At 35.2% G+C, this 13181-nt stretch overlaps 1 protein-coding gene across 1 annotated transcript; it reads left to right on the top strand.

The window, feature by feature from the left end:
- Positions 1-8195: 8195 nt before the first annotated feature.
- On the top strand, positions 8196-9820 carry LOC149501626 (uncharacterized; the record flags this gene model as incomplete). The annotated part of the gene is made up of 2 exons (XM_089732535.1): positions 8196-9371; positions 9761-9820. Coding segments are annotated over 2 exons (1236 nt in total), but the record flags the coding sequence as incomplete, so codon positions are not given.
- Positions 9821-13181: the final 3361 nt, after the last annotated feature.

Raw genomic sequence — 13181 nt, 5'->3', positions numbered from 1 at the left:
TTCAAACATTTATTCTCTTAGACGTCCAATTTTACAGCAAATTACTTTTTCAAAGAGCGGGAGAATCATTACTCCAACGTATTTGAACCGTTGTCGTATTTACGCGACTTATCGCCTAGCACTAGTAGGGCCATGAGGTATTTTGCTTATAAACGCTGTTACTAAAAAAAACTTTCAAGGCCATTACAAAACATATTAGAATTTTCTGCCTCACTTACAGTATTTCTTCGTAGGCAAGTTGTTAATCGTTTCAGCTTGTTCCGAACTTTCAAGTCGAAGTTACAAGAAGTTACAATACGCCCGTGTTGCTTCGAGATATATTTCGGTAAAGAAACATTTCGCAGTGAACGATTCGAGCTGATTAGGCTTTAATACATTTACGATATTCGTTCTTGCTCCCTGCGCATTCCAAAGTTTTTGTTTAAGGAAATCAATCATCGAAAACTCAATACCTTGAGAATTTAATGGATCAAACAATATATAGGTATATGGTAATTTCAAGTTACTGCAACCAATGCTCGGTTTGCTGAGCCCATGTGGAGCAATGGTGAGGCTCGCGCTATGAGCCTTGAGTTCGCGAAGACCTTCAACCGGGTCTGATATAGGGCACTTCTTCCAAAGTTACCAGCTTGCAAAAACCCCGAGGGACTCTGCGATTGTATCATAGTAGTCGTTGATGGTTGCTGCTTCGACACCATGATCGTTAATGTTGGCATTCTAGAAGGTTCGGTGCTCGCCTCCACGCTTTTCACCCTGTCTATCAATGAAATGCTGTCTATTGATGGCATGCATTGCTATGCGGATGATAGCACGGGGGATATATCGGCCATCAGAGTTTCTCGCGGAGCGCGGTGCAAGAGAGACGATCAAAACTTGTGTCTGAAGTGGAGAACTCTCTGGGGCGAGTCTCCGAATGGGGCAAATTGAACTTGGTTCATATAATATTGCATATCAATTACTATACTATACTGTTTATTGCAATAGGCAGCTCCGTACTCATGGTCGACTATCCTTCGGTAGACAGTAAAAAATACAAATACAGATGACTAGATTTCCATATAATATCTTAATGTGAGTACTAACAGTAGTCGTTTAATATCGTGGGCCGTTAACTCATCATAACTAATAAAATAAGTATACTGATAGATTGGTATTTTAGAGCTATATAACATTAGAGGAGTGAATACATAAATGCATTACACTATCTGTGTGAGTGTAACTCTGTACTTTTATTTCAACATCTCGACGAGTAGAACTGGCTGGAATCATTTATAAAGGCGACTCGGGTCTGTGACGTGTCCAATTCCCTTGGCGCTCAGAGCTAACACGTGGGTAGCGTGTCGCGCTCCGGAACCAAACACCAAACGGTAGGAAGCTCAGAATGTGCTCGCGTACTTGAATACGAAACTCCCAGTCGTTTCCATGCAGTTTCATCCGTTACTTGCGTAATTACGAAGCCGATCAAAGTACTGCTAATTCTCTTTATATATAAACAAGCGGCCCGCTCCGGCTCCGCTCGGGTCTTTAACAAAAATTTCAACGATATTTGACGTTGTTTTATTTTTTTTAATAAAAGAACAGTTATTGCGGCATAACTATAATGTGTTCTACAAAGTCGTAGTACATTATTGATCTATCATCAATAGTTTTCACAGGGCACGCGATGTAAAGAATATTTTAGGAAATTTTTTTACACCTTGGGTTACATTATTGGAGTTTTAGTAAGGATTCCTAATTTTTTTCAAAAAAGATTATAAGCTGTGTCACTCGGGAATAGTGTAGCTTCGAAACATTGAAAGAATTTTTCAAATCGGTTCAGTAGTTTCGGAGCCTATTCAATACAAACAAACAAACAAATCTTTCCTCTTTATAATACTAGTATAGATTAAAAATTTTAAAATAACGCACCCGTGAAAACTCACTACCCGTGAAAACTCACAAGACGTTCTACCTCCAGTAAATGTGTTAAATAAACATCCACACACTGTTTAAGAATGCAGCCTTGTGGTGAACATTGAGAAGCCTATGTCGAGCAGTGGCTGGAGATATAGAGCGCCATCAAAGTAGAACTATGTATGTAAAGCACGTTCTGATGATGCCGTTTCCAATTTTTTTAAACTGGAAAAATAATCCAGGTGGTTGACTAGGGTGCGGATTGTTGTGATTTTCCTGACGCTCCACAAGGACTCAGTCAATCACGACCGAGAACATTTCACCTTTGGATCGGTACAGATGTTGATTGAACTTAGTTGCTTCGGGGAGTACTTACATTGGATCAGAGTTGGGTACTGTTACACACTACTCTACAAAGCAGCTTTACCCTAATCAGCTCGTTTACTAGCTCATTGAGTTTTTCCATTAGAGTCATCATTTTTAGCTTTCATGTAAAATCAAATCATATTGAAAACCAGTTAGAATCTGGAAGCCGTCGCGAGCATACATAAATTTGAGAAGTCAACAATAGTGTTGTAAAATTGTGAAGTCGAATAAAAGACAGTTTAGTCGTGAAAAGTTTTTATGTTTTTTTAAAAAGAAGTTTGAGAAGGGCCGTGTAACAAACTGGTGTCAGAAGTGGGATACCAGAGAAGAAATCTGAGACAGACCGTCAAAGATTCTGGTATCTCGAATCCGAGCCATCAAACTTCAAGAACGACCGACAGTAAGCCTTGCCCTAAGGACAAGCCTGCGTCTAAACACAACTCAAGAGGACGACGGTAAGCCTCCGCTGTTAAGCGTGAGCCCGCTCCAGCCGCGACGTGACACACAGAGACGACAGTCCAGCTGCTTCTCCAATTCTAACTCACCCACCATCAATCAGCATCCAGAACATAACTACTAGCATCCTGGTCCTGACGAGGCAATGCGGTACGGCGTGCTTCTGTGAGTGCTCTACACTTCAAATTCTCCGAAAATTTTCAAAGTTCCTTAATCTTAATTTTAATTTTCTAAATTTATATTTAATTCTAACCTGTATTTCAAGTGCTATTTTTGTATTCCAATTTTATCCAGCACATCATAATTCAAACCTAAATGTCAGTCAAATCGGAATCTTCAAAGAAAGGCGAAATGACGGACAAAATTACCTTATCCTTTTTAACCAAATTCATCAAAACTTATAATGGGGACAGAGAATCACTCCCCGCGTTTTTGACTAATTGTGACAATGCAATGTCCTTAGCTAGTTCGGATCAACAACCCGTCTTATGTAAATTTATTATCTCACAATTAGAAGGAAAAGCCCAAGTCGCATGTAGTCTAAAAACGTTTACTAAGTGGACGGAACTAAAAAACTTTTTAAGGTCAACCTTTGGAGAGAAAAAACACTCCATTCATTTACTTTCTGATTTGCAACATTGTAAACAATTATTAAATGAGGATGTTACTAAATTTTCCTTAAGAATTGAACAAATATTAACGCGTATTCATTCTAACATTCATTATAGTTGTAAGGACGAAAGGGAGCTTCTAGGCAGAACCGCAGCCATGGAGGATCTTGCCCTTAATACATTTTTATTTGGATTAAATCCATCACTATCTAATATAGTTCGTTGTAAAAATCCAACAACCCTCAGTGACGCCATACAATATGCCATTGATGAGGAAAAAATATTCAATTTATACAAAATTAACACAAAATCCCAAAAACAATGTTCAGTCTGTAACAAAACGGGCCATACTTCCTCAGAATGTTTTAAAAATAAAAAACCTTTTTCTAAAAACGTTTTCCAAATTCATCATCAAAATAATTTTAATAAAAATAAAAAACCTATTTCAAATAATTCTTATATTAAAACGTGTAATTATTGTAAAAGAACCGGTCACACGCTTACGGAATGTCGCAAGCGTCAATTTAACGAGAATCGCCGCGAAAACGCAAATTCCGCGCAAAACGATAACTCGTATATTAGGTCTCGTGTTGCATCTGCGCAACCGTGTGAACAAGAAAATTTAAACTAAATCGGATTTCGTTGCCGTGTCCTTCGAAATCCAATCAAAATCATAAAGACACGACTTATACTAAATTTTCTAAATTCACGACTCAACCAAAAGAATTGAGTTCTTCTAAATTCACGACTCAACCAAAAGAATTGAGTTCTTCTAACTTCACGACTCAAATAAAAGAATTGAGTTCTCCTAACTTCCCGACTCAGCCAAATAAACTGAGTTCTACCAAGTTTATACCTCGACCAAAAGAGTTGAGTTCTACTAAATTCACGACTCAGTCAAAAGAATTGACGAGTTCTACTAATGATAAAGAACTAAATGATAAATTAACAAACAAAAAATTTTACTCAAATTCAAAAACCAATCAATACAATTCTAATTTTATTAATTCTAAATTCATGACTCAATCAAGACAATCGAATGATAACAAAAATCAGGGCCGTACTCAGAGTCCGGATTCAAAAAATAATTTACCTAATTCTAACTTAGTTACAAATCCTAAATCTAAACTTATGTACGAAATTAACGATTACAGTAAAAAGGTGTCTTTACCTCATATTTACTTAAATTCTAAACATGCCTCTGAAAAGCTATGTTTCCTTATTGACACAGGATCCACCATAAGTATTATAAAAGGATCAAGTTTATTAGAAGTCCCGAATCTCTCGAACGAAATCGTGAAATTAAAAGGGATTAATAGTTCAGAAAATCCTGTTGAAACATTAGGCACTTTCGAAATGGAATTTAATTTATATAACGAAACTTTTAAATACAAATTTCACCTTACAAATGACGATATTAATTTAAATAATTACGATGGAATTATTGGTAGCGATTTTTGCAATTATTTTAAATCGAACATCAATTATTTTTCTAAATCCCTATCTGTAATGAATCATTCTATTCCTATCATTTATACTCAACCAACTTATATCATTCCGGCTCGTTCCGAAGCCGTCATTGAATGCACAGTGTCAAATCACGTGCCCGAGCTTTATCGTAATAACGAAGCTCTTGTTCTAGATCATACCTTATGTGAAGGTGTTTATGTCGCTAATTGCATAGTTACGATCAAACAAAATAATAAAATAAATATTTCTATTTTAAATACTACAGAGAGCGATATCGAAGTGAAAGATTATCACGTAACGTTAACGCCTCTCGAACGCGAATGTTTTGATTACGGATCTTGTTTTAATATTAACTCTAATGTAACTTCTAAATCTGATCGTATTAACAAAGTTCTAAGTCTTATCCGATGTTCTCATTTAAATGATGAAGAGCGTAAAGTTATTTTAGAGTGTTGTTCACAATATACAGATATTTTTCACATCGAAGGTGAACCTTTAACTTTCACAAGTGCTATTGAGCACACCATAAATACAGGCAACGTACCTCCTATCCACGTTAAGTCATATCGTTTTCCTGAATGTCACAAAGAGGAGGTCGATTCTCAAATTCGTAAGATGTTAGAACAAGACATCATCCGACCTTCTATTTCACCCTGGAGCGCTCCGGTTTGGGTTGTGCCAAAGAAAATGGACGCTTCCGGTAAACGAAAATGGAGAATCGTTATAGATTACCGACGCCTTAATGACGTTACCGTTTCAGAGACTTATCCGCTACCTCTTATTACAGACATTCTAGACCAGTTGGGTCATTCGAAATATTTTAGTACGCTGGATCTTACAAGCGGATTTCACCAATTACGAACCAGCGCTCAGGACGCCCCAAAAACGGGTTTTACAATTAGCACTAATTCGAGCATGTCTGGACATTACGAATTCACCAGAATGCCTTTTGGGTTGAAAAATGCCCCTGCTACTTTTCAACGTCTTATGAACACTGTTCTATCAGGTCTACAAGGTCTCCATTGTTATATTTATTTGGACGATTGTATCGTGTACAGCCAAAATCTTAACTCGCACATTACCAAATTAAAATTGGTATTCGATAAATTTCGACAATTCAACCTCAAACTCCAACCAGACAAGTGTGAATTTTTAAGACACGAAGTCACTTATCTTGGCCATATTATCACCGACAAAGGTGTTTCTCCGAATCCCGAAAAAGTCAAGGCCGTTTCACAATTCCCAATTCCGAAAAATCCTAAAGAGATAAAATCATTTTTAGGCCTCATAGGTTATTATCGCCGTTTTATCGAAAACTTCTCTAAGTTAACTAAACCACTTACTTCCCTCTTAAAGAAGGATGCTGACTTCCTTTGGAACAAGGAACAGCAACACGCATTCGAATTCTTAAAAGAAAAACTAGTTACTGCCCCTCTACTTCAATATCCAAATTTTTCAGAACCTTTTAATGTTACTACAGATGCAAGTAATTACGCCATAGGCGCAATTTTATCCCAAGGTCAAATAGGCAAGGATAAACCGATAGCGTATGCATCACGCACTTTAAAAAAAGCCGAAGGCAACTATTCCACCACTGAGAAAGAGCTTTTAGCCATCTTATTTGCTGTTAAAACTTTTAGGCCATACTTATACGGCAACAAATTTAAAATCATAACAGATCACAGACCTCTTGTGTGGTTATTTAATGTAAAAGACCCCGGTAGTAGGCTTATTCGCTGGCGTCTGAAACTCGAAGAGTATGACTATGAAATAGTTTACAAGCAAGGTCGTCTTAACTCTAACGCCGATGCTTTATCTCGTTGCCCTATCAACGCTATAAATATAAATAATTTGAACAATCTTAGTTATGAAAAATATTTTAAACTACAATTTATAAACAAACTTCCAACATCAGACACAGTTATCGAAGAATGTTCTGAAAGTGTACATTTATCTAAGTTTAATACAATCGCTTGCCCAGTTTCATTAGATTTTGATTGTTCTATACCTCACTGCGAGGATATCTTAAACCAACTCGAAAATACTGAAGAGTTACTAAATTCCGAACGCGAAGTTCTTACAATTAAAAGTATTAAAAATAAAAATAAAACTTTCTACTTCTTATACACTAAAGTTCATCATTACGAAGAGACTCATTTTAGAGATATTTATAATTTATTAATTAAACTAAGAAATATGTTAATAGAGTGTGAAAATATCACAGATTTAGCATTACCAGATTTTTCAGACCCATTCTCTAAATTAAATTACACGAAAGTCTATAATATAATTTCCTATGTTTTCCATAATACTAATATCAAAATACATATTTATAAAAATAAATTAATTTATCCGACTCCAATAGAAGTTCCTAAAATTTTAAAGGAAAACCACGATTCACCTATCGCTGGTCACCCAGGATCACAACGCATGTATAAGCGCATTAAAGCTATGTACTATTGGAAAGGTATGCGTTCTGATATTGAACAATATGTAAAAAGCTGCAAACTTTGTCAAATTAACAAACCTCTACGTAAATCAAATAAAGCTCCGATGGAGATCACGTCTACATCTACTAAGCCGTTTGAGCGGTTAGCCTTAGATGTCGTAGGCCCTTTGCCCGACTCAGGTTTTCAAAATTTCAAGTTCATTCTAACTTTACAAGATGATTTAACCAAATTCACGAGTGCTTACCCTATGGTTACTTCTACTAGTGAGGAGATAGCTCGTAATATCGTACATTTCATGTCTTTGTTCGGTTTTCCAAAAACCATTTTAACTGACCTAGGTACTTGCTTTACGTCAGAATTATTTAAACAACTAACTGAAATCTTAAAAGTAAAAGCTTTATTTGCAACTCCGTATCATCCTCAAACAAACGGAGCTCTAGAACGCTCACACGCTACTTTAAAAGAATATTTAAAGTCTTTCGTTAATGAAAATCAAAACGATTGGCATTGCTATTTATTTACTGCAATATTAGCCTATAATACTACTCCCCATTGCACTACTAATTATACTCCACACGAGTTATTATTCGGTTACAAACCGTCCATTCCAAGTTCTTTATATGAAAGCGCCAGTAACACAACCTATAATGAATATATTCGCGCATTACAATATAGAATGCGTTTTAGTCGCGAAAAAACGATACAAAATATTATTAACAGTAAAGAAAGGTCTAAACAATACTATGATACCAATTCTCGCGAAATTTTGTATAAAGCTGGTGATATGGTATATTTAAAACACCATCATAAATTGAGAAAAGCTCTATCGCCCATATGGAAAGGTCCTTACAAAATTACTAAAGTTCACAATAAGCATAACGTGACCCTACAAGTAGGTCGTAAACAAATTAAATATCATACCAACGAAATTAAACCTGCTACAATCTAACTTCTACGTCTAAACTTATTCTATGTGTTTATTTTCAGAATCTTATGCTGTCATGGCTCTTTACGCCATAGTCGCGCCGAATCGAATATTATCCCTATCGCGCATAGTCCCGGAATTTATTTTGAACCTACGACACATATAAGTTTTTATAACGACTATTGGAAAGTCGTCACGCACATTGACCTCATCTCTCTAGAACCTTATCTTAATAAAATACAAAATCTACTACAAGATACTCTTAACCTTTGTAATAAAATTCAGTCACAAGATTTAAGTTTGTGTAATGACATATCTAGTCCCACTGAGGTCCTAATTCAATCTAATTTTATTAAATTAAAATCTTTATCGCACATTATTGATTATCGACCAATGCACAAGGTCAAACGCTCTCTAGAATTTGGAGGCGAAATTTTAAAGTTTTTCTTTGGTACATTAGACGCAGACGATGCGAGGAAATACGACGCTGCGATCGAATCATGTAAAAAGAGTGAGACAGAGATATTTCACTTAATGAGAGATAACATTCATATAATAAAGTCTACTATAAATAATTTTAATACGACTATCTTCAAACTTAATCAAAACGAGATCAAATTGAATTCTCAAATAAATAAAATGAACGAAATATTTTCTCAAATTACAAAAACTGATAATCTATTATTGTATAATTCTAAGTTAAATAATTTACTTAATATTATCGAAAGTTCTCTACTAACTATTTCAAATTTTCTAGACACTACATTAAGTTCTATATTATTTTCGAAGGTTAACATCCTACACCCTAGCGTAATTAGTCCCTTAGATCTTTATAATGAATTATTTAAGCATAGTAATCAAATAAATAAAAGGCTAGACTTTCCAGTCACCCTAAATATTCAAAATATTCATTCATTGATCGATGTTTCTAAGCTTAGTTCTTATTTCTATAATAATAAAGTCATATTTGTATTACGAATTCCTTTAATAACTCCAGACAAGTTCGTTGTTTATAAAAACATACCTTTACCTACACCTCACGATGAGTCACATCGCACTTTCGCTTTAATTAAACCGTCTAACTCGTACATCGCTTTAAGTGACGATAGACTGCATTATGCTATGCTGGATAATTTTGATAATTGTAAAATGATAAACAATAACTATTCTATATGTGAATCAATAACTATATACTCTAGTGTAAGTAATTCTAATTGTGAATCTAAATTATTAACAGAGGTTATTCTTTCATTGCCCTCTGAATGTATTTCTAAAATTTTATATGGTCAAATTGATATTTGGCAAAAACTACTAAATAACAAATGGATATACGTTCAATCAAATAAAAGTAAACTTACTATCAAATGTAATGACGTCATCCATGATTATTCTATCGAAGGAACAGGAATTCTTAAGTTAACAAACAATTGTATCGGTTACTCTAAGACCATTCAACTTATACCAACAAATTCTTACTCTTTTATTATTAAATCTCCTTTAAATATAAACTTTGATATTACATCCGATGATTGTTGTAAGAGAGACATACTTAATGAAAGTTTACCACATTTGTCGCCAATCTCTATTAGCAAAATAAATCTAGATTCCTTGAAATATGCTACGCACCAAATGGACAATCTAGAAAATGAATTAAATAATATTGAGAAACAATCTCATTTTATTAAATATGGCTCATACTATTCTACATTTACTTATATCCTTATCGTGTGTTTGTTTCTATTTTTAATGTATAAGATTTACAGATATTTTAAAAACAAAACGTCCAATTCTGTATGTTGTATTCAAATATTTAACGGATGTTATAACACAAAATCAACCAATAAAAAAATCTAAAGTTTCAAATTCTATCGAGATGACTGAGATATCATCCAATGATGAAGATAAAATGTCTATACAATCTTTGCCAATTAGGCAGAAGCAGAATTATAAATCTACTATTTATAATAAGGATCAATCCTCTTCAAACAGAAATTTAAATTTCTAATTTAATCACTTTATACTTATATTAAACATGAATAATATTTTATAAAATTTTGTAATTCTAATTTTTCTAATCCTAATTTTGAATGTTTTATACAAGTTTAAACATACATTGTAATGTTAATTTTAATACTAATTCCTAACTTTAATTTCATAAATATTTTTAAGAACGAATTTTCAATATTTTCTGTTTTATTTTATATTTTCAATTTAATGATTTAATGATTTTTGTAATGACTCCTCAAATTTTATATTATTTTCGTTTAACTACGCTTCATCTTATTGAGGATGAAGCTTCGTCAAAAAGGGGGAGCTGTTACACACTACTCTACAAAGCAGCTTTACCCTAATCAGCTCGTTTACTAGCTCATTGTGTTTTTCCATTAGAGTCATCATTTTTAGCTTTCATGTAAAATCAAATCATATTGAAAACCAGTTAGAATCTGGAAGCCGTCGCGAGCATACATAAATTTGAGAAGTCAACAATAGTGTTGTAAAATTGTGAAGTCGAATAAAAGACAGTTTAGTCGTGAAAAGTTTTTATGTTTTTTTAAAAAGAAGTTTGAGAAGGGCCGTGTAACAGTACCATCACTACGGATACATCTTTTACTCGACGCAGCCCACGGACACCCCGGGCTACTAGCCTCTTTGGTCTCATAGAACGTTCTACTACCTTCAACTAATAGTAATAAAGTAAACATATCAATCATCCACAAGTCTAAGATACAGAATGTCGTAAGCAATTAGATTTAAGTTTTTATTTTTTTATGATTGAAGCATTACTGGTGACCCGGAGGTCTTTCCAGTTTCACCAGGACAGGTGGGCGAGCTAAGGCTCAGCCAGGAGGGGTGGGATTTGCTAACATAGATTTAGGTATCAAACGATCTCAGTACCTACAAGCAAAACATAAAATCCGTAACAACATCTCAGTTTGAAACATAATAACACACTGTACCTAAAGGCTTAAGCCCGTAAATAAAACGTTTATTGTGCGCCTCAACCCTCGGCTAAATTCATTTAATTTTACAAGTAAAAAGTCACATTAACAAAACAGCTGTAACCAAAACGAGTGAACAAACAGAAACCCGAAAATATTTAGCATAAGCGCGAGAACCGAGACGAGGTGAGAAAACAATGGTAATTTTTTCCGCATTTGTGTTAAATTGATTTTTTTGGTGCATTACGAAGATTATTTACCATTTAGTCACATTTCTAACGAGATCAATCTTTTTTTATTGCTTAGATGGGTGGACGAGCTCACAGCCCACCTGGTGTTAAGTGGTTACCGGACGTAAATGCGCCACTCACCTTGAGATATAAGTTCTAAGGTCCCAGTGTAGAACAGCTGCCTCACCCTTCAAACCGAAACGCATTACTGCTTCACGGCAGAAGTAGGCAAGGTGGTGGCACCTACCCGCGCGGACTCACAAAAGGTCCTACCACCAGTAATTACGCAAATTATAATTTTGCGGCTTGATTATTATTCCACGGTGTTATTCCTTTATCGTGGAAGTCAATCGTGAGCATTTTGAGTACGTATTTCATTAGAAAAATTGGTACCCGTCTGGGATTCGAACACCGGTGCATCGCTCAACACGAATGCACCGGATGTCTTATCCCTTAGGCCACGACGACTTCGAACGTCGATTGTGTGGATTGTCGTGGTGTGTGGTGCGAAATTAGCTGCCGTTGAGGCAGAAATGCTGATTGCTGAGCGCTGGAACATGTCTTTCTTCAAACGAGGGTTGAATCCATGAAATTATTTATTCACTTTGATTAGGAATGTATTATTGCCATCGCATTGTACTACTTACTAAATTAATATTTTAATACTATACTATATGACGGAGACTGGCTGGTTCCGGGGTGTCTTTAAAACGATGACGTCAGCGTCGTATACATTATTCTCTTCATCAGCATCCATTGCCTTCCATAGTGACAGTAATTAAGACTCACTTTTCCAATGATTTCCATTTATTACATTACAAGCGTACAACATAAAAAAAAATGTTGTAGGTCGTTTTAGATTAGTAGATTTTGTTAAAATATTAATATTGACAGGCAGATTTTGGGATATTTCAATTACTTAGTTGAATAAATAAATTTCACATCACATAATTTTTTACTGTTCCTTTTCTCCACCTTTTCCCATTAGGTGGGGTCGGCACAGCTAATTTTTCTCTTCCATTCTCTTCTATCAGCCTTCATCTCAATACTCACTCCTCTCTCTCTCATATCGTCATTCACACACTCCATCCATGTCTTCTTCGGTCGATCTCTTCCCCCTCTACCTTGCAGTACCATTTCCATACATCACATAATTTTTTACTAATTGACATAAGCGACAGTATCATAAATAAAAATAAAAATCCAGTTGCATATAGAATCTTTCCATCCCATCATAGCAAATCAATGTTTCAATCTATAATTCCCATTGAATTCTTTAACTTGACTGCGGTTTGATCTAATAATTTCATGACGGTTGTAGTCATTACCCTGAACCCTTGGAGCCTCCAAGGCCTGAGTCTGCACGATACGGTCCGGAACCCCGGGTCGTGTATAATTTTTGCATGAACTCGGAATTTTGTTTCCGCGTCTGAAACCGCTGGTATTTTTGCAATTTTTATTAACGGAAGCCGAGGTTTTTTCGACTCGTGTGAGTTGAGTTTAAATGTTGTTAATTTTTTTTTTGTTACTCTTTTCTTTGTGTATCATACATGCATCACATGTTAAATTTAGCATGAAACGAAAATGGTTTTATTATTAATTTTTTTTATATTTTTTTTTATTGCTTAGATGTGAGGATGAGCTCACAGCCCACCTGGTATTAAGTTGTTACTGGAGCCCATAGACATCTACAACGTAAATGCGCCACACACCTTGAGATATAAGTTCTAAGGTCTCAAGTTTAGTTACAACGGCTGCCCCACCCTTCAGACCGAAACGCATTACTGCTTCACGGCAGAAATAGGCGAGGTGGTGGTACCTACCCGTGCCGACTCACAAGA

Source organism: Bombyx mandarina, chromosome 13 (assembly GCF_030267445.1).
Source record: "Bombyx mandarina strain Sakado chromosome 13, ASM3026744v2".
In the NCBI taxonomy this organism is placed as follows: Eukaryota; Metazoa; Arthropoda; class Insecta; order Lepidoptera; family Bombycidae; genus Bombyx; species Bombyx mandarina.
The sequence above is the reverse complement of the archived record's forward strand: the minus strand, read 5'-3'. Positions and strand labels throughout refer to the sequence as shown.